This window comes from Gossypium hirsutum, chromosome D10 (assembly GCF_007990345.1).
Source record: "Gossypium hirsutum isolate 1008001.06 chromosome D10, Gossypium_hirsutum_v2.1, whole genome shotgun sequence".
Classification (NCBI taxonomy): Eukaryota; Viridiplantae; Streptophyta; class Magnoliopsida; order Malvales; family Malvaceae; genus Gossypium; species Gossypium hirsutum.
The window spans coordinates 1,809,928-1,837,290 of NC_053446.1; the positions used below are offsets into that span (position 1 = coordinate 1,809,928).

General features: G+C 29.4%; 3 protein-coding genes across 5 annotated transcripts; all 3 read left to right on the forward strand.

Moving 5' to 3' along the window:
• The first annotated feature begins 872 nt into the window (after nucleotides 1-872).
• Nucleotides 873-4,198, forward strand: LOC107942072 (transmembrane protein 184 homolog DDB_G0279555). Its single transcript, XM_041102688.1, has 4 exons — nucleotides 873-1,451; nucleotides 1,625-1,747; nucleotides 2,644-2,934; nucleotides 3,864-4,198. Exons 1-4 carry the CDS (start codon nucleotides 1,188-1,190, stop codon nucleotides 4,062-4,064), a joined length of 879 nt encoding a protein of 292 aa, XP_040958622.1. The 5' UTR covers nucleotides 873-1,187; the 3' UTR covers nucleotides 4,065-4,198.
• A 2,085-nt stretch (nucleotides 4,199-6,283) lies between these two features.
• Nucleotides 6,284-10,550, forward strand: LOC107942070 (ADP-ribosylation factor GTPase-activating protein AGD5). Of its 2 annotated transcripts, none has more exons than XM_016875712.2 (11): nucleotides 6,284-6,654; nucleotides 7,365-7,423; nucleotides 7,562-7,652; nucleotides 7,890-7,944; nucleotides 8,035-8,125; nucleotides 8,212-8,443; nucleotides 8,807-9,062; nucleotides 9,162-9,223; nucleotides 9,390-9,620; nucleotides 9,715-9,773; nucleotides 10,167-10,550. In XM_016875712.2, the coding sequence occupies exons 1-11, from the start codon at nucleotides 6,604-6,606 to the stop codon at nucleotides 10,327-10,329; spliced, it is 1,350 nt and encodes a 449-aa protein (XP_016731201.1). In that variant the 5' UTR covers nucleotides 6,284-6,603; the 3' UTR covers nucleotides 10,330-10,550. The 2 variants fall into 2 exon arrangements, with proteins under 2 accessions (XP_016731201.1, XP_040958623.1); XM_041102689.1 differs by having other exon boundaries at nucleotides 6,565-6,654; nucleotides 7,365-7,434.
• An 11,076-nt stretch (nucleotides 10,551-21,626) lies between these two features.
• LOC107942076 (uncharacterized) lies at nucleotides 21,627-23,754 on the forward strand. Of its 2 annotated transcripts, XM_016875721.2 has the most exons (3): nucleotides 21,627-21,736; nucleotides 21,932-22,304; nucleotides 23,046-23,754. In XM_016875721.2, exons 1-3 carry the CDS (start codon nucleotides 21,701-21,703, stop codon nucleotides 23,432-23,434), a joined length of 798 nt encoding a protein of 265 aa, XP_016731210.2. In that variant the 5' UTR covers nucleotides 21,627-21,700; the 3' UTR covers nucleotides 23,435-23,754. The 2 variants fall into 2 exon arrangements, with proteins under 2 accessions (XP_016731210.2, XP_016731209.2); XM_016875720.2 differs by having other exon boundaries at nucleotides 21,630-22,304.
• Nucleotides 23,755-27,363: the final 3,609 nt, after the last annotated feature.

The window sequence follows — 27,363 nt, forward strand, 5'->3', positions numbered from 1 at the left end:
ACAGGCCCGGCTTCGTGATGAGAAGGTAGGGTTCATCGGGACAACACGATGTAAACTCCAGGCAAATGCGACATCGGCCCTTGTGACGAGGAGAGCTGGCACGTTATAACATGTTCTCCTATTTGGCAGTCACGTTTTAGATATTAAAAAGGACTGTTTTTTTCAATTGGACTTTGAAGTATGATTGGAACTCTGCTTTGACGTGCCAATCAGCTAGGGTGTTTTTCTAGAGCAACAAAATGTAGTCGCATATGAGTTTTTTGTAAGATTTTTGTAATAACTATGAAGAGAATTTTGTTCTCGAGTTAGGGTTTTGTTTTTGGGGTTTGAATTTATATGTTTAGTACATTTAGGTTTATTTTTTTCCATTTTGTACTCTTGTTTGTTTATTCATTTAGTGAAAAGTTGAAACATCTTTTGCCCGTGATTTTTCTTCTCTTCGAAAGAATTTTTCATGTAAAATATTTATATTCGATCTTCTCTACTTTTCTATTTTATCGTTTATACGAGTTGATTAACAAATTGTGAGACACCGTTTGCAAATGAAAATGATTTGGAGTCAAATGTGATTGCCAAGACTTTTACTCTTGTTGGGATTTGAATGATTAATAAAATTTCATTTTAGAATGAAGATAAAAATATCATGAAAACTCAAGTTAAATTGTATTCTATCTTTTCTACCGTTTAAAATATTATTCATTCTATTGTTAAGTAATGATCTTTAATCTAATATATAGAAATTAATTTATTATTTTTAAATAGATGAAATAAAATCTAATCCCATTTTTAATAAAAAAAACCTCCATGTTATTATTACCCAAAAAAAAAATTCAGTAAAGTCCAGAATGTTGCCACCAGTAAATACGTGTATGGCGAGAATCTGCCAATATTATGGGAGTTTCATAAAACTCAAAAATCTCCTCTTATCCATCACATTTAATTTTCTGAAAAAGACCCATAATTATGTTCATCCACAATATCAAATCAAATTCACCCACACTATTGATAATCAACCCCCAAGCCCCCACTTTGAAAAATCAAAGTCGACACCGTGTTCATTTGTCCATTTATTGTTGTACTATTATTCACACTATATTTATTCTTACCCTTTCATTGATTTTCATTTCAATTTCTTCTTGTTTTTGCAGATTCTTGGTTTGGGTTTTTCCTTTTTTAGCTGAAAAACCATGGATTTGAGCCATTTAAATCGTGGGCAAATCACTCGAATAGGATCTGGGTTTTGTGTGTTGCTGACACTGCATTTCACATTCCAGCTTCTAGCACAACATCTGTTTCACTGGAAAAACCCAAAGGAACAAAAAGCTATAGTGATTATTATACTTATGGCTCCTATTTATGCTGTTGTTTCCTTTGTAGGGTTATTAGATGTTCGTGGTAGCAAAGAGTTCTTCACATTGTTGGAGTCAATCAAGGAGTGTTACGAGGCTTTGGTGAGTGCCCTTTTTGCTTAATCCTTGCATCTTTTAGTATTTGAGTCAAATCAGAGCCAAGCCAAGTTGAGTTAGACTCTTTTTTATACTGTTTTTTCCGTTTACAAGATTTTAACTTGAAATTAAAAATATGTGAATTTTAATGGTTGTTTTTTTGTGACATGTGGTGTTAGGTGATTGCAAAGTTCTTGTCTTTGATGTATAGCTACTTGAACATATCAATTAGCAAAAATACTGTGCCTGATGAAATCAAAGGAAGAGAGATTCACCATTCATTTCCAATGACCCTTTTTCAGGTATGTAAATTTTTAAAATAGGGTTAATTGCATCAATCATCCCCAAATATCACTATTCTATTAATCAAATCTAACATTCGGATATGACGTGGTCAAATTATAAACACATGTACTTTTTGCATGTATTTTTTACATGTATACTTAAACCTGACGTGTTAATGAAACAAACAACGATCAATAAAATTTTAGAGAGGTAGTGTTTTTTTTAAAAGGTCTTATTTAAGTTGTTTGTGTAGTAGGTACACGAGTTTTTACATTTTGATCTACTTAATATAAATATGGTCTATGTTAGAGTTAAGCTAGCATTTAACATGGTAAAAAGAATTCTCTTAGTTTCGAAAATGAGCAACTAAGAACAATTAAGCAGGACGTTAATGTTTTCCATCAATTGTACATGATTTTGATTGGTATAATAACAAATTTAGCCCTCAAAGTTTATACATTCTGTTAATTTGATCTAAATTTTACAAATTTAATTTGTTAATTTTTTTTAGAATTAAGGCCAAAATGACAAAATATATAAACATTGAAGGTTAAATTTGTTATTATACCAATTAAAATTATGTACAATTGATAGAAGACATTGATATGGTGATTAATTGTTCTTAGTTGCTCGTTTTCAAAATTGACAAGGGTTAAATTACTCCAATTCTTTTAGAGGGACTAATTTGCTCAATTTCAAAATTGAGAGAGACTGGAGAGTCATTTTCCCATTGAACATCCAATCTAATGATTAAACCGACGGAAAGACATAATTATAGAATACTAGTACTTTTATGAGTCATAATTTGAAAACGTGGGGTGGAATTAACCCCGTTGAAGTGATATGGTCTTGCTTACAACAAATTACATTATTGATTAAATCTCTTACCCATCGTGGTTGCTCGAAACAATAGCCTCGCACAGTTAAGCTAAACCATCGAGCACTGAAGCTTTTGAAGTACTGGACATGGCAATTCGTCGTAATCCGGCCAGTGTGTTCGATATTGATGATAACATTGCAGACCCTTAGGGTTTATCCTTCATGGTTGAGCTGGACATTGACAATCATCCTCAATGTATCTGTTTCATTAGCATTGTACTCTTTGGTGGTGTTTTACCATGTTTTTGCAAAGGAGTTGGCACCTCACAAGCCACTTGCAAAGTTCTTGTGCATCAAAGGGATTGTTTTCTTTTGCTTTTGGCAGGTAAAAATACTTTGTTCTCTTTCTTCTATCCTTTACAAATTTTTAGTGTTTTTTTTTTCTTTACTCGAACTCAAAAATTGACTTGGATTAATCTAAACTCAAATCCAATTAGACCATAAAAGCTTAATAATTCGAATTTGTTTAGCTTGAACTCAAATGGACCTAAATTCGAAATGATTCAAACCTAAAACAACTTGAACTGAAAATGACTTTCACAAATAATCCAAAATGACCTGAACTTAAAATAATTATAATCCTAAATGATCTGAACTCATAATTATCCAACCGGAACAACCCCAGCCTCAAACCCAAATAACATGAACCCTAAAGCAATCCAAACTTAAAATGATCCGAAATCAAAATTGAACCAAACCTTAAATAACTTGAATTCAAATTGACCATAACCAAAATGACTTGAAATTTTTAAAACTCTAATAAACCTAATCTAGACTGACCCGAACTCAAAACCAACTCGATCAACCCAATTGATAGGTATGTTTTCTTTAAAGTTTAAACTCATGTTCGAATGTTTGATAAATATTCAAATATTGGTATAAGATACAATTCTCCGCACATGACAAAACATAAAAACTTTGAAAATCTATCTATAACAAACACTAGGGGCATAGTTAGGGGTAAGCAAGTGCTTTAGCCCCCTTGATTAAGTGTAATCATATCAAACTTAGTCCCTCTCATTTATAAAGTATTAAAATTCAAACCCTTTGCAAATGATTTTTTTTACCTTTTATCTCCTAAACTTTTAAAATTTATTTTGACACCGAATTCTTTGCTTCGTCCCTGTCAAACATGTACCTATATTCGAGTGAGTCCGAAACCACCATCGTGTGCTTAACTTGCCCTTGCTGTGTCAATGATTTGTTGTTGAATTATGATTATTACTCTGATTTTTCATCAATGGCGACATGCAGGGAGTGGTGCTGGACATACTCGTAGCAATGGGCTTCATTAAATCGCATCATCACTGGTTAGACGTAGAGCACATTGAAGAAGCTCTTCAAAACACATTAGTTTGCATAGAGATGGTTGTTTTCACTGTAGTACAGCGCCGTGCATACAGTGCTGCACGATATAGTGGAGAAAGTGAAGCTAAGATAAAGAAAAATGAATGATATTTGGGATGCCCCAATAACCATATCTATGTATGTATGTTTATTCATGGATTGTATTAGAAGATAAGCTTAGAAATGCTTCTACTCTCTATTTTCAATATATTAAATAGATTTAATGAGGATTTGAAATTTAATTCTTCGATTTTTATTTTATTTAATTTGATTTTTCTATTTTTATAATGTTACTAGGTCCAAATTGATAATAATTATTGTTAAAGTTGTGACGTGGAATGGTTTTTACAATAGCTTTAAACATTTGGCTTACGTGTAAATTTATTATCGTTGAATATGCGTGGTTTTGATTGTGCAAATAGATAATAGGAAAATGAAAAATTAATGTCATTAATTTGAAGGCAGCAACTAACGTCGTTATCAATTTGAATCTACTAATAACATTATAAAAGTAATGTGACTAAAATTAGTGTAGAGGGATGAAATTTCAACTTTTAATATAGTAGAAAGACTAAATCCAGAATTAAACCTAAATAATAACATGATTAAGTTTCATTAATACTTAGTGAAATAAAATCCTAATAAATTAAGAGGTAAATTACACTAAAAGTCACTAAATTATTAGTAAGTTTACGTTTTATCATTTAATTTTAAAAAATTACAAAATAATCACTAAATCATTTTAAAAATTTCATTTAAGTCATTGGGCCATTAAAATCATTGTTGCATGTTATCATTTGTTCGCACCACCTGCACTAATCAAAAGTTTTATTTCCCCTTCTCTTCTACAGTTCAACTTTTTCATAGAATAGCTTTGAAGATCACAAATCTACGAACTAAAATCCAAATAATTTTCTCCTTTGATCTTCAACACTTACCGTCAAATTAACTTGGATCTAAAGTATGTTTTCTACTCATCGATAGATACTGATTCATTGTACCAACCTTCAAAGTATTTCTTGGAGCTCACTAGCTAGGCTTTTTAAAAAAAATTTAACAGCTCAATGACTTAAATAAAAACTTTTAAATAGTTCAATGACTTAAATGGAAACTTTCGAATAGTTTAGTGACCATTTTATAACTTTTTAAAATTGAGTAACCAAATCATAAATTTATTAATAGTTTAGTGACTTTAGATGTAATTTAACTTTTACGTTTAAATATATAAAACTTTTATATTTTACCTTATTATTTTATTTGACCTTACGCACACAAGAAGGGCAAATAACCAAAAAATGCCGTTTTTTTTCAAAATTTACGGAAATGGGCTAGTTTTTTAATTATTTACTGGAATGGACCATTTTCCGCGAAATCGCGTCCACGTCAGCGCAATTTGCTGACGTGGCATGAACAGTGTGTTTTTAGCTTGGAAAACTTTGAAAGGCCATAACTTTTTGCTCGGTTGTCCGATTGAGAAAAAATTTTTTTTGATTTCGAATAACTTTTCGAGATCTACGTGCTGGAAAACTTCTTAGAGATGAATAGGGACTAATTTGTAAAGTATAATTTGTTAGTTACGAGTATAGGGACTAAAGTGTAATTATTTCAAAATTAGCACGAAATTTTTGTATTTAAGAATATTTGAATGTTATGGAAGGATGAAATTGAATTTGAATTGAAAAACGAAGCTTAGATTTGAAAATATGACTATTTAGGTTTTAGGGACTAAATTGAATAAAATATAAAATTTTAGGGAACTTCTCAAAAGTGGAATGAGCTGACTTATACCTATAACAGGATGATATAAGACAATTCTGTAAAAAAATATCCGGTGTTTACTTCAAATAAATGAGGAAAATAACGATTTGAATGTTTCAAAATTCAATTTTAAACTGAAAAAATCAAAATTTAGGGGCAAAAAAGGATCTTTTTCGACGAAAACTTCGGCAGCGCGTAGATCTCAAAAATTTATTCGAAATCAAAAAAAAAATTCGTTTCAATCGGACAACCGAGCCAAAAGTTATGGCCTTTCAAAGTTTTCCAAGCTAAAAACACACTGTTCATGCCACGTCAGCAAATCGCGTCCTAGAGGGAGCGATTTCCTTCCACGTCAGCAAATCGCGCTGACGTGGACGCGATTTCCTGCGCGTACCCTGACATCGCGCTGACGTGGACGCGATTTCGCGGAAAATGACCCATTCCGGTAAATAATTAAAAAACCAACCCATTTCGGTAAATTTTAAAAAAAACCGGCCTTTTTTTTTGTTATTTGCCCACACAAGAACGGTTTTAGAATAAAAAGGGCAGCAAATAAAGGAGCCCCCACTTTAGTGTGTACACGCCAGCCATAGCCAACCAGCTTCCACCACCAACCAATGACAAAAGAGCAAAACACAAAAGCGTATTAGCAAATACCAAATGAAAGATACCCACTTTGACATTTCCCATTTTCCCCTTTGATTCTCCTTCTCTTCCTTTTTCTTTCTTTCTTTTTTTTTTCTGATTTTGGGGTTCCTCTATTTCCTGTGAAGCTTGAATTTTTAGAACCAAAAAACTATTACTATATTCTTTTGCATAAACAAATAAATAAAAGAGACAGCTTTGGAGCAAAAGGGAAGAGAGAAAGAGAGTTTTTCTGCAAAGCATCATGAACCAGAAGGCTAATGTTTCTAAAGAACTTAACGCTAAACACACAAAGGTTCCCTCTTTCTTTGCTAATTTTCATTTCTTTGATATTTTTTTTTATTTTGTTTACTACCCATTTAAGCTTTAGTGTTTTTCTTGGTGGTAAAGTATGAATTTTGAAATGTTTGATGAAAATAAATGGTTGCAGCTTTACTTTTTTTGGATATCCTTTTGTGTTTGATGAACTCTTTGAAGCAAAGGCCATATTGAAGAATCTATCAATTTGGGTTTTTCCTTAAATTTGTTTATTGAATCAAACCTGAGCTTAATTTGGCCAATTTAGAATAGTTTTTTAATTGTTTTGTATGGTTTCCAGTTTTCAATTACAGCAAGTTGTACACTGCTCTTTACGTTTTAGCTGTCAATTATCTTTGGTGACCCCCCTTGTATTGTATGTCTTAATCCAAGGCCCACACTGATAAAACTTCGCTATAGCTCATCATCCTTTAGCTGCCAGCAAGCTCTCTTTTGAATGTCTTAGGCCACTTATGATCGATTTATACGATGAATTACATAATAAACATGTCGAAAATTTCTCATCAGTGTTCTTCCTATGGTTCAAGATGTTTGTCAATTGTCATACAGTTTCTCCTCTTTCCTTTGCATGCAAGCAATGTATATATGTGCATAGTAGTGACATTGTCTCTGTCTGAAATATGGTTATAACTTGGTTTTTTTGTACATTCAATGTTAATTTGGTCTATCTGGTGTCGCTTTCTGCAGATATTAGATGGCCTTCTTAAGTTGCCTGAGAATCGAGAATGTGCAGACTGCAAAAGCAAGTAGGTATTTGGTAATAATGTAGCTCTTAGTAATGTTTTACTATGACTTTGACCAGATGGAAAATTTTAAAGTAGATACTTGAGTCACTGTAGAGGATGTGGAATCTGATTTTATAATGGTTTGTATATGCTACACAGGGCGCCACGGTGGGCTAGTGTTAATCTTGGAATATTCATTTGCATGCAATGTTCAGGGATTCATAGAAGTCTTGGAGTACACATATCAAAGGTTTTGCTTCTCTTTTCCCCTAACTCCGGACTTATGTTACTCAGACTCAGATGCTAGTGTCGGTTGGGTTTTTCTAAGTTTTTTCATGTATTTGGAGGGTCTTTAAAGGTCATATACTCGTAAATGAAGAGTCTGGGCAACATAGATCTAGACAACAGTTATGGCGGTTTGTGTTTTGTGGTTATTGTTCGATTTTCTTGTTAACATGTTTATGGAAATTATGTTTGTTTCATACAGGTGAGATCAGCCACTTTAGATACATGGCTTCCGGAACAGGTTTCATTTATTCAATGTAAGCCTCCACTGTTCGTTTCTTTGATTTCCACCCCAAATCAGGTGCTGATTGTGATCATGATCGTGTTTTCTTCTCTTTTTTTTGCAGCCATGGGGAACGAGAAATCGAATAATTACTGGGAAGCGGAGTTGCCTCCCAACAATGACAGGGTTGGAATCGAGAATTTCATTCGTGCAAAGTACCAACTTCGTAAAAATAGAACTACCCTTCAATGACTTAAAATTTTATGCTTGATTTTCTTCTATTGATTATTTTCTTCATTAGGTATGTGGAAAAGAGATGGATTCCAAGGGGTCGAAAGGAAAAATCATCTCCAAGCGTAAATGACAAGAAGGAATCACCTCACAAACTAGAAGCTCTAAGTGGTGCATATAAGAACACGAATAATGTAAATCCCGTTTCTACAGAGAAGAAAATTATTCACCAACCTGTTGCAAATAACGGCATTCCTACTCCTAAAAGTTTCTCTCAAATGAACGTAAATGTTCCTCAAAAGGTAATAACGGTCTTCATTTGCTCTTATATGCTGATTGTCGGTAAATGAATGTCACTTTTTACGGTAAAAATGATTGCTGCAGTTAACGTTGCTTTGCTGCCTGTCGAATGGAGGAAATTCATATGTAGCAAATGAACCGAAACTGTATGGTTTGCATATCTTTCTTTATTCAAATCATAGATTATGTTGCTTAGATGGGAAGTGAAAAACCGAGACGATAGGAAACCTTTTGTTGCTTAGATTACGATAAACAACTCGAAACATTAAAGAAATTCAAAGTTTACACCCAAAATCATGAACATTTCATAGATCTTTCATTATTAATATGCGACATAGAAATGAATAAGTTTACTTGGTTTACAGGTTAAACCCGATATAAAGCCAGAAGAGCCTCGATATAAACCCAAACCGTTAGCCGTAACAGCTGAACCTGTAAAGCAGGAGGTTACTAATACTCCATCAGTCTCGAAGGCTGAATCCATAAAGCGAGATGTTAATACTACTGCACCAGTAATAGCATCATCCAAAATCGATTACGCAACTGAACTGTTCAATTTGCTCTCTATGGGGGACTCGGGAGAAAATGACTTCGGTTCAGCTCATGATAATTCTTTGCAACGTATGTCTCTTTCTGTCTCGAGCTTATCACTATGTAGTTTCTTGCTGAAAGCAGTTAAATATAGTATTTTATATTTGATGTTGCTTTAGCGTTTTGCAGCTACTGAAGCAAAGTCCACCAAGGAGGCAAGTGATGTTAAACAAGATACTATATTTGAAATGGTATGGTGTCCCTTGGTTGAAAATCGAAAGTGTATATAGAATATTGACTTGTGCTTTCGTGACATACTGTCATCGTAGTTAAATTGATCACCGTGCTAAGTCACTGCCGCATTCAAAGTTCAAAAGTGGAGACTTACAGTTCTAAATTTTAAATTACTTTTTGCAGTCAAGTACAGTGTCTCCATTTTCCGTCCATCAACAACTTACTACGCTTCCCAAACAACAATCTATCACGAGCACTGCTACAAAGCCCAACGGTAGATCCCAAGCTTTTCCTATCAACGCGCATCAATTCATTTCCAATGGCTTTCACTTTCCTTCTCCAAATTCTGGAAGCGTTGGCCACCAAGTCCCTGGAATGGTAATGCCAGTCGCTAGTCAACAGAATCATTTACAGGTTTGCTTGCAACATGCTTCCACCATTGTTCTTTTCCCCGATTATAACCTCATCGCTAATAATATTTTATCATGTTATTGTCATCTCGTACCAGATTGGAAACAACCAACAGATGCACCCTGCAGGGAATTCCATTAATTTTTCGACTTCCAGGTGCGTGTGCATATTATTTCAGCTCGGCCATCTAAAAGTTGCTTATCTTTTAACTTCGATGTAATGGATCGATTTTACTGGCTTTAGTTAAGCAAACTGACCCTTCTAGTACAAAGAAACTCAAGTCTGATCACCTGTTTCATAGCACACTGAACATGTTTCATAAATTCAGTATATTAGCACTGGAAATGTGGGTTCATTAGGAAAAGTTCCATGGTCGATGATTTTATCCCGGTTTCATTTCGATCCACTATTTCATATGTGAGATCGGCTATCTATCTGTATTCTTACAAGCACACACTATACACAAACAGTTCGTTTGAACACATTTCTTGCTTGACCAACACATAATTGCTTTCGATTTTATCCAATTTGTCATATGCCGCATTGCAGCTTCACCACCCGAGTGCCGATAGTTCCATCATCAACCATCAACATGAAAAGCATCGGAGGTAAGCCACTCCCAACACCTCCAGTTCCTAAAATAACACCATCTCAATGGGGAAAAGACTACGATTTCTCATCGTTAACACAAGGGATGTTTACAAAACGGTAACTCGCCCGGCCGAATGATTGTTGAAGGGAAAGAGTACATATTCATTTCTCAAAGAAACAAATAAATTATATTTTTTTTGTATGTCATTTTCCTCAGGTTTTTGCAAATTATTTTTTACTCATTTAGATATATATTGAGAACTGATTTTTCATCATTCAATTTTATTATACATTCATATAATAAATGTGGTGTTGTAATATAATAAAGGTTGGTTCTTTTTATCTCTTTACTTCCCCATAAATCAAGGCTTTTTGTAGATATTTATAGATTTTTCCCAACAGATTTCATGATCATCAAATTAGTGATGCAAGCAAGCAACCAGATTGAATGGGAAAGGATGATAAGTTATGATATTAAGGGGGTTTTTTTTTTTGGGGGGGGGTTAAAATATGCTCAAGTCCATGTAGTTTTTATACATGTAGAATTTAGTCCCTTTCTTTTTATTTCCAGAATTTTATTTTCACCACTTTTTAGATTTCAAAGTTCAACTAATGTTATCACTGATAAAATTCTTTGGTTGAATCCATTGATGTGACATTTAACAGAAGATTAATGGAATGAATCTGAATTTAATTAAAGAATTTTAACAGTTGGACTTGTATTTTTATATTCAAAAAATAAAGAGATTAAATTTTTTGAAATAAAAATAGGATTAAATTATAAATGCATGAACAGTATAAAGACTTGAAGCACTTTTTAATCAATATTTTTTTAGTTTAGGAGCTAAAGTTCATTCAAGTGTATTACTTTGGTACTTTGGTTAACTAATTGCAAGAAAATTATAGTTTATATATTACCATGCAAATATAATAATTGAAAAAGGTATTTCATTTTGGGCTCGATTTGGATAAGTATTTTTGCACATGTAACTCTAATTTAATTTAAATAATAATAAAAATTTTAAATTTAACTATAAAAATATATGAAATATCAATTAAAAGTTGACTTTAATATTTTATTAATTTTTAAATAGTAAAATGAGACTTTTGAGTAGTGAGTCAGACCTAAAATAAGCATGGACTTGAATTTTTTTTAGAATCAAGCCTTAACACAACCCATAAACATATGCGCCCTAACATACTTGTCACTTAGGCAGCATCAGGTCATTTTACTTTTCAAAAATTTTAAATTATTTCACATTCATAATCTTGTAATCAAGTTTAAATTTTAAAATTCAGGTAAAAATGGAATTATCCTTCTACAAGTGGACTTTATGTAATCTTGACCGACAAACATGAAGCCATATATGTCCCTTAAAGCTTCCATGGTCAACAATTTGGTGATTAAAGCTTCCTATTTTTTTAATTAACTTGATCACTTCTTTGGTTCCAATTTTAAACTTATGATTTACTTTATATTATATACATATTATAAATATCAAAAACCCCAAAAAAGTTAAAATCTAGTGAAATTCATAACTTTATATATATATATATATTCTTAATTTGCTAATTTTTATATTTTTTTAATATTCTCTTAATTATAATTATTTTATTTTATCTTTAAAAATGGTGGTAACGTTTGCAGATAACAAAGCTCATGCTTTACGAGATTAATTACTAATATAAAATACTTTAACAATTTAATCATCCCATCTCTTCAAAAAAAATCTAATCATCATATTTTTTTCCTATACATACAGAAGTGAATTTTTATATTATATTCCCATATATAATATATGTTTACGAATGCAGTCAAGAGCCTTAGTCCCAAAATTTTTAATTTAACCTTTCAAATTTTTTTGTTAAATCTTATTAATTCCCTTAAAATTTCTAAAAAATAATTTAAAAACCTCCAAGTTTTTAAAAAATTTCTCAATAAATTTTGAAAATTTTAATTATACCCCTCAAAATAAATAAAAATAAAAAAATCCACCACTGTATGTACTTAAAAAGAAACTTCGAGACCAAGTAAGAACTACGTTAGGAAAAAAAGACGATAACATTTTCCCAACTGTTCCAATGAAGAAACAAAATCTGTCATTCACACAACAAAAGGACGGCACCATATCCGTTATGGAAGTTGAACTGTATACGTACACAAACTGCTTTCATATAATTTTCTTGCATTCCCATTTCACTGTCTTTTTTATATTCTTCTTTTGACTGTAATAACGTCGTCATCATCAGACTTTTAGTTTCCATTAACCAAACATTCTACGTACAGTTCAGTTTCAAAAACTGTCTTTACACGACTTTTGTTTTGACTTTATCTACGCATTTCCTCATCCACCGTCCATAATTTAAACTGTCATAACGGTTTCTTTCCAACTTAATTACATGGACCACCTTATCGTTTTGAGATTTTATTTTCCATGATGTTTCCTCTTTCTTCCATTTGTGTGTCGGTAATGTCTGTTAATGTTGGGTTTTAAATTTTTTTTTTTTTGAAGTTTTGCGGTTATAAATAGAGAGAGTATACATATCCGAATAATTACATTGTAAACTCAAATATAAGATAAGGTTAAAGATTTACATATCCCAATTACACATGACAAAACTAGAATTTATGTATTTAAGGACTCAGAACTTTTGTCTTCGCCAAAGTATTTAAAAAAAAAATTTAACAAACAAAAGTTTTAAAATTTTTAATTATTCGGATGGTTTTGGATTCTAATAACTAAGATTTTTTTTAGTTTGAGCCATTATGATTTTTTATTATTTCGGTTTTTAATTACTTCAAGTTTTGGTTATTTGGGTGTCGATGATGTTTATCAATCTCAAGTCAATTTGAGTTTTTAAATTTTTTGATTATTTTTATTTGGGTCATTTTAATTTTAAATTGTTAATTTTTTTTTCAGTTCGAGCCCTTTTGGTTTTGAATTATTTTACAGATCGGATCATTTTGGATTTAAAACCTTCATTTTTTTATTGTTAAATTGAGTTTAATATAAGAGTGAAGCCATGAATTCTTTATAAAAAGCCGAGATAAAATTGGAAAATTTTGGGCCAAAGCTTAAGTATTTTGTATTAGACTTATTGATTTTTGGAAGGAGCCAAAAATGAAAACTGTCCATTTAATTAAAGGGTTGAAAGGGATTAAATATATTAGAATTAATTTATATATTTTGTTTATAATATTACTTTTATATTATTGATATATTTTTTTATATTTTTTATTTCATTTTGCATTTCGAATATAGATTTTTTTTTCTTTAATTTCCAGTGAATTTCGTTGTAAATTTCTTGGACCAGACGTTAACTTGGGATATTAATTGTGGTGTTTTGCGAGACATGTCTTGCAATATTATCCATTAATATTATAAATGTATATTTAATTGGTTGTTTTCAACATTTTACCTAGTATCAGTGGAGTGATTTACTTTAATAACAAAGACTGACTAAACTGTTCTAACTCTTTCTAATTTCATTAATTTTAAAGTTATATTAAATTGGGTTTTGAAAATTTAAAAAATAATTATATATATAGTTTAAATAATTTAAAAAATAAAAATAGAATCTCTTAAACACTAGTTTTGTAGGCACTTAGGGACAGTTCTTCATTGCTTTTGAAAAGTTTAGTTTAAGATTTGAGTGTTTAGCATTGCTGTCAAAAAGTGTTTTTGAGAAATAAAATGTCCATTTTAGACATGTTTTTACCAAGTAACAAATATGCATTTAAATAATATTTAAATTAGCTAATATTATTATATTTTAGTAAGAATATAAAAAAAATTATTATAACTTGTTGTTAACATTTTAATATATGAAATATAAATTTTAAATATTTCTAAGCAATAAATATTAATTATTTATAAAATTTAATTAGAATATATAAACTATATTTTAAATATTTAAATATAAACCATTAAATATTTGTAATTAATATTTTTAAAAAATATTTTTTTATTTTTAATTAATGATTTTAACACATTTGTAATTAAACACCAATAAAAAAAAGAAAAATACTATGTTATTGGAGGGGTAAAAAAGTAATTAAATACCAAAAGTGTTTTTGGGAGAGGAAAAGCTAAAATTTTTAGCTTCTCCTTTTCTGAAAAGCTAGAAATTTCAGCCAAAAACAGTTTGTTCTTCACAGCTTTTCTTCCAAAAGTATTTTTGGAGTCAGAAGTACTTTTTTTAAGCAATGAAGAACTTACCCTTAATAAAATAGGGTTAGGTTAATCAACCATTCTGGAATATACCAACGAAATTGGCTCTAAAAGCAACCAAGATTTTGGAGGAATTTACTAGAAAAAGTAGTATACGTATTTACTGGGAAATCCATGAATGTAAGAAAAGGGATTGAAATTGCCATTTTCGTTCCATATTAACTGACCAAATCCTAAACATAGGTAAAATATGTGGATTGAATTGTAAATATGAAAATATTTATTACATTAAAAGTTTGGATACGATGTATTATAAAAAAAATGACTTGATACTTGAGTTTGACATTTGTTTTATATGATGCGTGTTGTTTTCCAATGTATAGTACTAATATTTGACAAAAGTTATATGTTTCGGTACCAAGAGATATCGATGTTAACTTTTTATCATTTAATTCAGGTTTTATAATTTATTTGATAAAAATTCATAATTATCAAATCAATCATAAAACTTGAATTAAATCACATCCATCACACCGTATCTGTAAAATTAAGCAATTTCACAATTAACACTAAATTTATTAATGTATTAACAAAATAACGAACAATTTAAACCTAATAATATCATCAATTAACTTTCATCAAAACAACCTTAAAACCCAAATTAAACATTAAAAAGTTAACATTGTTACCTTTGGGTACCAAAATATTTAACTTTTATCAAATACAAATATCGAATTTGACCAAAAAATAACACAAATATCATCTTTAAAAAAAAGTGTCAACCTGGTATACCAAATAATACATTAAACCTAAAAAAATTATATGTTTTATTGACAGTATTTATCATTTTTAACACGTTAAATGGAAATTATTTATACAATTGTAAATAAATATTTATTTGTAATTTTGACTTCATAATTTAAACAGGCTTCATATTATATTCACATTTAACGTTTAAATTTACAAAATAACTTGATTAATATAATGTTACTATTTTAATGATTCAATCTAAAAACATTTCAAAATTTAAAATAATGAAATAATTTGAGGATATTTACTCCAATTAACACTTTATATGTATAATAATATATATATTGTTTATTCTAGATAATGTTACTCTTTTAACATATTTGGTGCACACGCTTACACATGTGCAGCTTTACTTGTTTATCCACAAAAAATGCATGCCAAAAATCACATCCATAATTTAAGGCTTCATTGTTGAAAATTAAAGGGATGTTTAGGTTAATATACCATTTTGGTATTTGAGTTTGATTTTAATGAGTTTGATTTTAATGTATAATTTGATACTTGAGTTTTTTTTTTTCAATTTGGGTACTTAAATTTGATTTCAATGTTTACTTTAGCCTCTAAGTTTTTTTTTGTCCCAGTTAAATACTTACAAAGATGAAATCAGTTTTTTTAGGGCGGAATTAAGTCTTATGTTTTTATAAGAGCTAAAAACAATTTCATCATTTTAACCGTTTATATCTTTATAATTTTGTAAAAGATTAAATTAAAATTTTATTATTTTAAGAGGGTTAAAATATAATTTACCATATTCTAACTTAAAATTTTATAAATTTTAAAAGATCAAAAATTAAAATTACCATTTTAAGGCCCTGTCAACCCCCCTCTCACTATGCTTTTTTATTATACCGCACGTGTCGAACATTCATTAAATCATATAATATTGTTTAGTCTAGATATCAAATTTAATTCAATTCAACATTAAAATCAAATTTTAATATTAAACAATATATTAACCCTTTTATCTATATGTTTGTACAACTGCCATGCACTTTCTTCAAAGCTAGACTTTGATTAATGAAGTCAACTCTATCTTCTCCCCTACAATCTTAATCTTTAAAAAGAAAAACATTTTCGAAGATAAAATGGACCGACAATTTGTCCCCTTCTCCTACACGCGTTTTAGCCGAAAGCAATGGTTCTTCATTTTTTTCAGCTGCCTTCGTTCTTAAATCTCTTTTCTTTTATGAATCAAATCTTATTACAGCAATAACCTAAAATTAAGACATATTTTACAACTGAAAGAGACCAATGGATGTCGAAATGTCTTGATCTTCAAGTTTCTCTGTCTTATCCTTAAACTGCAAATTGCATGTAAACGAATGGCACAATACACGGCCAAAAGGGTCTCTCGGTTCCCAACTGGCTTGACTTGTGAATTGGGTAAGTAGAATTTTAGGTAAGGTCAATCTCAACTAAATTAATTTGGGTTTCTTTCTTTAATTTTTAGTTTATTATGGTCGAGGTTAATTTTGAATTTGAATGATTTATATCATTATTTTTAGAATTAGATTGGTGGGTGAGTTAATTAGGTCATTAGTTTGTTGATTTAATAGGTTCAATTGTTAGATTAAATAAATCATTAATATTCATAAAATTACTAAAAGTTTTATTCAATCAATTCAACCGATCCATATAAATTTCTAAACCAATCAATTCAAGATCTTTTTCTGAATAAATTCTTAATTTAATCGATTAATTCAAACAAGTGTAACATAGCTCAAGCATATATACCAATTACCAAACTATTGTTTTATAATAAGAATTTTTATATATTTTTGGTTCGTTTTCAAATAGGCTCAATCAATGAAACTTGGCACACCTAGATCATTGATGGAAAATTTATTTTGATATATTTAGTGGGTCACATCTAATCTTCTTAAACTATTCACAAATAATATATGATTTGATCTTCAAAATTTGTTTCATTATGTCAAAGAAAAACAAATTCTTGATAATTTAAAATCGATAAGACATAAGTATACTATTGACAATATATTATGGATTTTGCTACCCTAAAATTTAAATTCAAACTTTAAACATTTAAGCTCGAAATTTTCTTTAAATCTTAAATCTTAAATCTTAAAATTATAATAATTATAATTAATATTTTAATTATATTTAAATAAATTTATTAGTATTCTTTTAAAGGAATAATTCTTTAATTTATTCAACAAAAGAGATCATACAATTTTAATAAAAGAAAAACAACAAACACACGTTGATGGTGGTGAAGGACAAACTCTATCAACACAACAGAGGCTTCAGTCTCTGCATCAATAGAATATTATGGTATATTAACAATTGGCTTTATCAAAACTCAAGCAGGACATATCTAAAGTGATTACAATCAACTACCATCATAAAAAAAACAGCTCCAATTTGTACAAAGCGGCAGGCATGCAAAAAGAAGTGAATATCCACCAAACTAGAGAGAAAGGTGACAAAACTATCTCTAAAATTACTTGTAAAAACAAGACTAAAAAATATACTACAATAGCAGACAAAAACTTTTAAAAATAAATACTTGTAAAACAAAGAAAAAATAAACAAAAAAATTAAAACTCAAAACAACACGGTCCAAACTGATAACTATTAAATGATATTTATGAAAATATCAGCTCAAAGCTCTCCTTAAAAAAAGAGAGGAAATTAATGTCCAAATTCTAAGTTCCTTTTAATGATGGTCCATAATTATTATTTTTTTAGTATATGGTCCATAAACATATAAATTCTCTATGATGGGGTCCCATGCTGCCTTGATATGGCCAACTCCTAACTTCAACTCTTTATTGCAACTGTCGTTTTTATAATATTCTTTTTTTTTTTCGATTTTTTTGCTTGTTGTTGCTAATGAGAAGGGAAAAAATAGTAAAAGGAATTTAATGATATATTTTTAAAATTATTAATAATAATTGTATTGTTACTTATAGGTGATTTTAAAATGGTTATGGATATTGTTAGTTGAATTTTATATTTCTAATACATTTTTATTGTAAATAAATAATCATAATGAATTTCGATTAATTATACATAACGTTTGTATTAGGTAAAAAAATTGTAGAGGCTTCTATATAAGGTATTATATTGCATTTTGCACCATTTACTAAAAGATGAGTAAATTAGTTTCAATATGTTATATTAAAGAGTAAATTTATCTTTTTTATTAAAAAAATCATCATTTCTACGGTTAAATACTAGTGTGGCTAGCAGAATAACTAAATAGTTACATATAACGTGTCACATGTACCTCTTTTTGACATATAGAGATTAATTTTTAACAGTAATGGATAGAATTTTTAACAAAATTATCAATTTGTTCTTTGATATAATAATTAATTTGCCCATTTTTTTAGTAGAAGGGACAAAATCTAATCTAACTCATAATATAAGAATTTTAAGCTTTTAACTAAATTTAAAACCTAACTAAGTCAAATCTCTAAATAAGCTTTCTTAGTGTTATTTCTCTTCATCCACCATTACTCCAACCTTATTGTATGAGTTTGTTTTCTTTAATATATTATATTATTTATTATTACCATATGAAAAGATTCTCTACAACACAAAAAAGGAGAAAAAGGGGGAGAAGAAAGAAAAAAGCATGCATGAATATGATGACTATTACGTTACGTAGGGTCAGTCAGACAGCTCATAACCTTTTAGGGACCCAATCTTTTCACCGTGACTGCAGGTAGGACACACTACACTGCTCCTTCTGAATCAATTTAGTCCTTTTTGTTTTTAAATTTTTGGATTAAATAATTTCATATTTTGACGAATTTGTATTTAAATTATTTCAGGTCGAATTTTTTAATTGAATTAATTTTAATTTTGATCATTTTAAAGATATATTATTTTAAATTTGACTCATTTTAAAATTCGAATCAATTTTAAATATCAATCCGATCGAATGAAAATTATAATGTTTAATTTTGATACCACATCAATGAACAGTTCCATGATGAGCTTTTCATGCCATATAATTATATAAAATATAATCCAATTACATGAATTATTAAAATTATTCTAATGTTTAAAACATTTTACAATTACACAAATTATTGAAATCTTGTAATGTTTTGTGCAGCACTTGTCACACAAAATGTTACAATTTATTTATATTGAAGAGTTCGCAGTTAATAAATACAAGTAAAAATATATGTTCGAGTAAACTAAATTAATACAAGACAATAAAAAACAAGAGACGTACTAGGTAAAATTAAAAAATAAAAAATAAAATTTAAATATAATATATGTACATAATAAAATTAAAAGTTTATAGATTATATTTAAATATCGACCCATATAAACATTAAATCTAATGGAAAGTTGGATGTGGGACTCTTTTTAGAATTTTCCTACTTTTTAATATAAATACTTTTTGCAAGAAAATAAAAAGGAAAGAAAGAAAAGCCATGCTTTTACATAAAATGATGAGCTATTTCAGTGGTACAAGACAGTGTTTAGCAGAAAAGGGGATGGTCGGTCAGTGGGTGCAGCCACCGAGCTGTAGGGCACATGGACCAAAAGGGCGAACCCAGCCCCTCCGCTCCGCACCCAATGGATCGGCGCCTGAGGTTCTCGCTACAACTTGCGTGAGTAACGGTCGATTATGTGACCGTTGGAAAATCAAATAAACACATATATTCCTATTTATTAAAAGTAATCCAAAACATTTCTTACTGCCATTGCAGTCTGCCACCCAAATGCCCTTTACAGCCTCTAGAAAGATAAATTCACTGCAAGTCTCTTATAAAGTGCATTATTATATTTCTTGAAATTTGAAACCACTGCCCTCTTTTTCTTTGTTGTCCCTACATAAAATTGGAGAGAGGAAAAATATTTAATAATAGGTAAAATCATGAAAATCTTTGTACCATAAATTAAGTTGTGTTTTACCTTATTTATTTTGATAAATTATTTCTTATAGATTAGATTAAAGAGTTAATTAATTCTTATATATTAAAATAAGGTATGTGTGGTATGTCATGTATAATTATCTAATTATTTTATCAGTCACATCAGTTTTTAATAGTAGAAATAGATAAAATTTATAATAAAAATTATCAGTTTACTTTTTGATATAATGTATATGTACTAATTTACTCATTTTTAAGTAAAAAAGATAAAATATAATTTAACTCATAATATAATGGCCTCCATAATACTTTTAACTTTAATAATCTCACCATGCCAAATGACCCAACCACTCTAAATTTGGGTTACATTGGGTTCAAATTTTAAATTTTTTGTACTAAACTTGGTGGATTCCCAAATAACAGTAAATTCAGTATACCATTATTCACATATTTAGCCATTTGATCAGACCTTGGAATATGACGAAATCTTTTATTTCAATTTCGTTTGAAAAGACAATTAATTAAACGTAACTCCACTAAATTACTATTGGCAGCTCCTCCAGTTAGCAGAGTCTCTACTAGAAGTGCATTATCGCATTCTAGTTCTAATTGCCTGAATCCTTTCTCCCTTGCTATGCACAATCATTTAAGCATGACACACATTTTAATTCGAAAAATTGTTTCCTTACCAACCATCATTGAAAACTCAAACAACCATCTCGCATCAGCATCTCTTTCAACGTCATAATTTTGTAATTTTAGATACATATAAAAAGTTTTTTATGGTAGAAATTAAATCAAAATAAAATAATATTTAATATTTTTTTGCTTTTAAAATTATTTTAATTTTACTTAAAAATTTAAAATATATTTAAAAATTATCCACTCAAGAATATTCTCACATATTATTTTTATTAAAATTGATAATAATTTCAAGTCTTTTTAAAAAAAATATTTGTTATATATTTCCTTTCCTTCAAAGAAAAAAATCATTATTTCATTATTCTATCATTTATTTACTAATTTCAATACCATCATTATGGAAAAATAAATTGGTTTTCAAGACACAATTTTTTAAATACAATCTAAATCGTTTCATCAAACTTTCAATTAGAAAAATAGATTATAAAAATTTTAAAATTTCATATTCGAATTTATTTTTCATGATTTATGAGTTAATTAAGATTTTATTTATTGTAATTATAATTATAAAGTAAAAAATAAAACATTACAAATTAATTCAAAAAATATAATTAACAATATGATATGATTGATTAAGAAGGGTAAAAATATTGTCAAAAAACATAATAATGATAGTAAAGTTCGGGAAGGATCAATTGTTTTCGTGTCCACTTAAATAGCAACATAGAAAGCTTCATTTTAACCCTCACCTTATCTTTTTATATTGTACAATTAAAAATTTGAAAAAAGAAAAAAGGCCTAATCCAACTAATTTTTGGCCCCACCACACATAAAACTAATATCCACTCTCCATTTACATCCCTTTTAAATCTAACGGTCAAGATTCAATCATCAACTGCATCCCCACTCTCTATATATTTCCCACTCCCCCTCCCTCTCCCCCCTACCCTTCAAAAAATCTGCCCAAAGACTCCAAAGGGTTTTTTTTTTTTAAATCTTGGCTCTGAAAATGGCGTCGGCGAGCACTTGGATGTTGTCGTTGAAGGTACTGTTTATTTCTAGTGGTGTATTGAGTATAGCTTTAGGACTTAAATTATCTGTTCCATTGGTTCTGGAATTCTCCGTTTCTCAAGCTCCGTTACTGTGGAGCACGTTCCGTTCTTGGCTCAAACCGCCTTATCTTTACTTTGTCATAAACGGGATTATAATCACGATTGCGGTTTCGTCACGGTTTCATCAGAACAATGGCGAGAATGAAAAGATGGAGGAGCTGATGCAGCAGCAGCCGAGATCGAAGATCTTGGTGGAACAGCGGCCTGATTTGGAGTACGAGATGAAGAGCAGCTTGGATTTCGATTCGGTGGAAACGGTGGTGTACGAGCAAAAGGAGATAGTACAAGAGGTGGAAACAACGGTTTTTGAGGCGGAGACCAATGTAGCGGTTGTAGATGACGGAGATGGAGGTGACGTGTTTGCTATCTCCAAATCGGAGTGGATTCCTCCTAGGAGAATGGATTCGTCGGAGATTCCGTTGGATGTTCTGTTTCCGGTTGAAAAACCACCGGCTTCTTCTAGATTCGGTCACCGTAAACCTGTTAAAGCCAATCCTGAAGGTATATTTAGCATTTTTCTTCTATCGAATCATTTTTACAATATTATCATATTTTCTGAAACAAACATTAACATTACTCGGTTAAAATGTCTACATCCAGATTTAAAATTCAAAAAAACTCTGAAAAGCAGTTTGGTTCACTCGACGGAGCCTCTCCGTCGGTGTTTCAATTCTTTTACCCATGTTTTCCATGTTCTAACACTTTTCGGAACGAAACTGAGTCGTTTTCGTTTCGGTATAATTTGATTTTAGTCCTTTTACTATTATAAAATTTAAGATTTAATCCTTTATCTTAATTATATATAATTTGATCCTTTATTTTTATAATGATATTAGTTAGTTGAAATTGTTATTTACTCACAAGGTCAAAGTCTTTGGAAAGTTTAGTGAATTATGTTTAATTAATAATAATTTTATAGTCATTATTTTAATCCTAGCTACTAGAAGTTTTTCTAATTTGGATTTACTAATGAATTATATTAATTTGTATTGAAAAGATTAAACCTTAAATTTTTAAATAGTATACGGGACTAAACTAAAGTTAGACCTTTATTTCTCCTTTATTTCTTCCAAACAGACAAAGTCCGTTCAAAGGTGGCGTCTACTTGACGACGCGCCACTGAATAAGTTCAAAATAGTCCTTTTCTAAAAAATGATTAAGAAACTAAAATATCTAAATTACGTAATTAAGAAGAGTAGAATGGTGATCTAATCAAATTAATTAAATCTGTTCCTAATGCAGGTGGCCGAGCATTGAAAGTGGCGAAGCCCAAACGCCATGAGACACTGGAGAGCACGTGGAAGATGATAACGGAAGGGAGAGCGATGCCATTGACGAGGCACTTGAAGAAGTTGGACACGTTTGAGAATCACGGCCGCGAGATCAACGTGGAGACCATGGCCGACTCGCCGTTGGTGAAGAAATCGGAGACGTTCAGGGACCGGACTAATTACCAGCTTCCGCCGAGCTCTTCTCCGGCTTCGGGGAAGCTGAGGAAAGAGCCGTCGCTGAGTCAAGACGAGTTGAACCGTCGAGTGGAAGCGTTCATAAAGAAGTTCAACGAGGAAATGAGATTACAAAGGCAAGAATCACTAAACCAGTATATGGAGATGGTTAACCGTGGATGTTAGCCACTAATTATCGTTTAACCATAGTTTTAAATCATGTTTTTTTTTAAGTAACAGAAAATATGTTCATTAATTTGTTTTTTAAATATGTTTCCTCCATTAGGTCTAAAGAAGTTTGTGGAGACTTGGAGTTGAAAAAATTTTGAAAAAATACCCAAAAAAAAATGAAGAAAAACTAAGGGTGTAGATTATGGTACAGCTAGTTTTGAGTGGTATTAGAATCATTAATGGTAATTAAAAGTACTGTAAATTAAGGAAATTAGCTGTTTGTTTGTTTTTGGGTTTAACTCATATTTCAATGAAAGATTGATATGTTTATTAAATCTACGTTATTATTTTCCTCGTTTAATTTATGAGATATTATTAAGGACTGAGATGTGACTTGGTCTGCTCTGCCCTGGTTCTTTCCCTTTTTAAACACTCTAATATCTAATTAAAAATAAGGTTAAATTAAGTTTTGAATTTGGGTGTGAATTTTTTTTTTCGTTAAATTTGGTAATTGTTTTTATATTGAGCTTAAATTTCTTTTATTCACTTTGAATTTAATGAGGAAACAATTGTCAAGTTGAGGCCTCAATGTAAGAACAACTATCAAATTTACAATTTAACTTGTTAAGTTCAGGCCCCAATATAAAAAAAGTTGTCAAGTTCAAAATCTAACGTCAAAACGATTAACAAGTTTAGAACTTAATATAAAAAAAAATCAAAAGCAAGTTTAAATTCCATATTTAACCTTTAAAAATATGTTTATAATAGTTGAATTGAGGTTTATTTGATTGATTAAGTACTCGCTAATTTTCTGTTGCACTTTTATTTTTCTTAATAAACTTTTTTTTTAGAAAAATTAATTTATTGCTCAAGACTAATTTTATTAGAGTCGGAATGATAAATATTCAAGTAAAACCTTTTTAATAATAATAACGCAATCCAAATGCTTGAGAAGTTGTCCGCTTCACTTTTTTTTCAATCACATATTCATTAAAATTAGTATTTTTTGTTAAAATACACCAACTCTAGAAGCATTATTATAATTTCATAAGGAGCTTATCTATTGCTATATTACAGTGTTGGCTTATAATATATAAATTTTAAATGAAGATATCTATAATATCAATTGTTTGACTAAAATTTTTAAATAAAAATGATAAAAGCTTAGACTTAAAAAAAAGTTGTCAAATTCATATTTCAAATGATGATTTAATCCTTTTAAATATAATAATTAAATTTCAAATAAGTAATATTTTTTTCAATGTTTAATACAGAAGGACTTTGAATCGATTTATCTAAAAATTGATGATCTAATCGATTAGATCGATAAATTAATAATCTGACCAATTTAAGCACCAATCTAATTTTAAAAAAAACATTTTTTTTATAATTACATAGGAATGTTAACACCAACATTTCAACCATGGAGTTTGAAGCACCAACAAAGAATTCTAACCACTAAATCCTTTTGGGTGGTTGAGAAAAATATTTAAAATAACATTTTAGAGAAATTAAGACGTAATTAGTTTGTTGATGGAGTCTTAATTCGATTGGTATTGGTAATATTATCAGTATAAGAAGACGTAAGTATGAATGCGCTAAAGTATATTATCTTTTTATTTAAGGATTGAAGAGATATGATAGATAATTTTAAATATTATATAAAAATAAATATAATTGAAATTTAAAATTTATAATAAAATTAATGTTAAAAACCGTAAATGACGTATGCCTATAATCGCAGCCTTGGTTTTGTCCTTTTTGTTTTTAATAATTGGTTTCATAGGCAGCACGAGCAATAGTAGTACCTATTGATATAGGTCGGTTCATGCTTTGCGGCAAAGCAGTGCCGTACTTTGAAGTTGCTGGCCTAGTTTGTAGTTGCCACAGTCTCTAATGGAAGAAAATCGTGAGTGCGAGTCACCACACTGATGTTCATATCCTAATGTATTTTCATTGGTTGAAGGATAAGTTTCGAGAAATAATCGGGTCCAATTCCGGGGTTATTTGAGAGTGTAGTTGTACCGGATGTAAGATTGGAAAGGATAAAAAAAAAATACTTTTTCAATTTTTAATGTGAAATTTTTTTTAAAATTAAATATTTAATGCTTTCAATTTTTCACCATAATTAATTAATCTGTTAGGTCCAAAATTTTTTAGCTTCCATTATATTATATTTTATATATTTTTTAAAAAATTTTAATATATTATTACACTTATGACTCAAAAATAATAAGAATGAACTTGAATATAATTATGAATCGAGTTATGAACAACAATTTATAATTATTGAATTAGATAATCTCGATTTTATAACGAAAAACATATATAATTTATTGATTTCTATTTAAAAAAATACATAGAGTAAGTAATTAAAACGTAGGCCCTAAAAGAAATGGCAAAGACCCATACTTAACCTTTCACAAAATGGGTGAAAAATGAAGGTTCACTTCAAATTTCATCATTATAACGTAATATGCGTCCCTCGTAATGTGGCTTTGTCCCAAAGGCACAACCCCAATGTGTTTAATTTGGTTAAAATGTGACTATAATCCCTGTAATTTTCTTTACTTTTCGGATTTTAAAATTCAGGTCCAACTATTAACATTGTTAGTTTTTTTACTTAAATTTATTGCTATGACATTTTAAAATTAAAAAAATATATACTCATTTAGTAGTCATGTAATTTAAAAAAATGTTATAATTAACTTAAATTTAATTAAAAAAATAGTATTTACAATTAGGACCTAAACTTTAAAATCTCAAAAGTAAAAGGACTACATTTTTTAAAACAACTAAATTTCTAATTTTTACTCAACTTCACACTTAGGGGTATTGTTCTTTATTTAGATAGAGCGGTATCACCTCCGTTTTTAATAGATAGAAATTCTTTGTAAATGTAATGATGGATGAATTTAGAAAAATATGAGGTTGAATGTTGCCGCAACATAATTTTGGGTTTAGATTATTTTTTGTTTGGATTTCGTGGTTCATTTCAATTTAGGTAAGGTTTTTAAAATCGGATCGATGATCGAATTTGTTAGGTTATCAATTCATCAGTTTAATTGGTTCATCCGATTTAATTAAATAAATTATTAAAAATTTATAAAAATAAAATAATATTAAAAATCCGATTCAACTGGTTCATAATGATTCAAAGCTCCTCTCCAAATTAGTGCCCAACCAATCCGATTCAAGCAACTTGATTTTATATTGTTTTATGTTCAAGTTCGTTTTAGTTCCAATCATTTCTAATTAATTGTAAGATTTATTTCAATTTCAGGTTGTTCCGTATTTGAATTTGCTTAAGTGTTTTTTTAAATAATCTCATTATAATTTCTGATTATATCTGCTCTTTTTAGCACAATACTTAGAATTGCCTATAGCCCCTCCCCAACCCATAGATAAGAGGATAATGTTTTAGCATATTCGAATTCATGACATCCTGCATTGATAACAATTCTCATACCAATCGAGTTAAGACTTAATCGGTTGAATGCGTTTTAAGTTAATAGGGATGGATTGATCCATGGTCCATTCATGTAGCAATTCTTCGAGATCTAATTATGACTTTAATATATATACTTTATAAAATTTAGAATTTAGTCCTTTATTTTAATTCCACATAATTTGATTTTTTTTACTTTTATAATCTTACTTTGATATTTTTGTTAACTGCTGTCATTAAAGAAATTATTTCAGTGAGACTAGGCCCTCAAAATGGGTAAATTTTATTTTAATCCCTTTAAAAAATTTGAAATTATAAGTCAATATAATATTAAAATTATATTTTAACCCTCAAAAACAATAAAATTTCAGTTTAATACAATGATAAAATTATACTTTGTCTCCCCTAAAAAATTATAGTTCAATTTTAACCCCTGGTAAAATAAATTTCTAATTTCATCTCATATATATATATATATTTGTTGATAACCTTCTTG

Coding starts and splice junctions, on each gene's coding strand:
- LOC107942072 (XM_041102688.1), top strand. CDS start 1,188: ATGGATTTGAGCCATTTAAATCGTGGGCAAATCACTCGAATAGGATCT. Junction 1,748..2,643: donor TTCCAATGACCCTTTTTCAG/GTATGTAAATTT, acceptor TCGAAACAATAG/CCTCGCACAGTTAAGCTAAA. Junction 2,935..3,863: donor TTTTCTTTTGCTTTTGGCAG/GTAAAAATACTT, acceptor GGCGACATGCAG/GGAGTGGTGCTGGACATACT.
- LOC107942070 (XM_016875712.2), top strand. CDS start 6,604: ATGAACCAGAAGGCTAATGTTTCTAAAGAACTTAACGCTAAACACACA. Junction 7,653..7,889: donor TTGGAGTACACATATCAAAG/GTTTTGCTTCTC, acceptor TGTTTCATACAG/GTGAGATCAGCCACTTTAGA. Junction 9,621..9,714: donor GTCAACAGAATCATTTACAG/GTTTGCTTGCAA, acceptor ATCTCGTACCAG/ATTGGAAACAACCAACAGAT.
- LOC107942076 (XM_016875720.2), top strand. CDS start 21,701: ATGGCGTCGGCGAGCACTTGGATGTTGTCGTTGAAGGTACTGTTTATT. Junction 22,305..23,045: donor TGTTAAAGCCAATCCTGAAG/GTATATTTAGCA, acceptor TTCCTAATGCAG/GTGGCCGAGCATTGAAAGTG.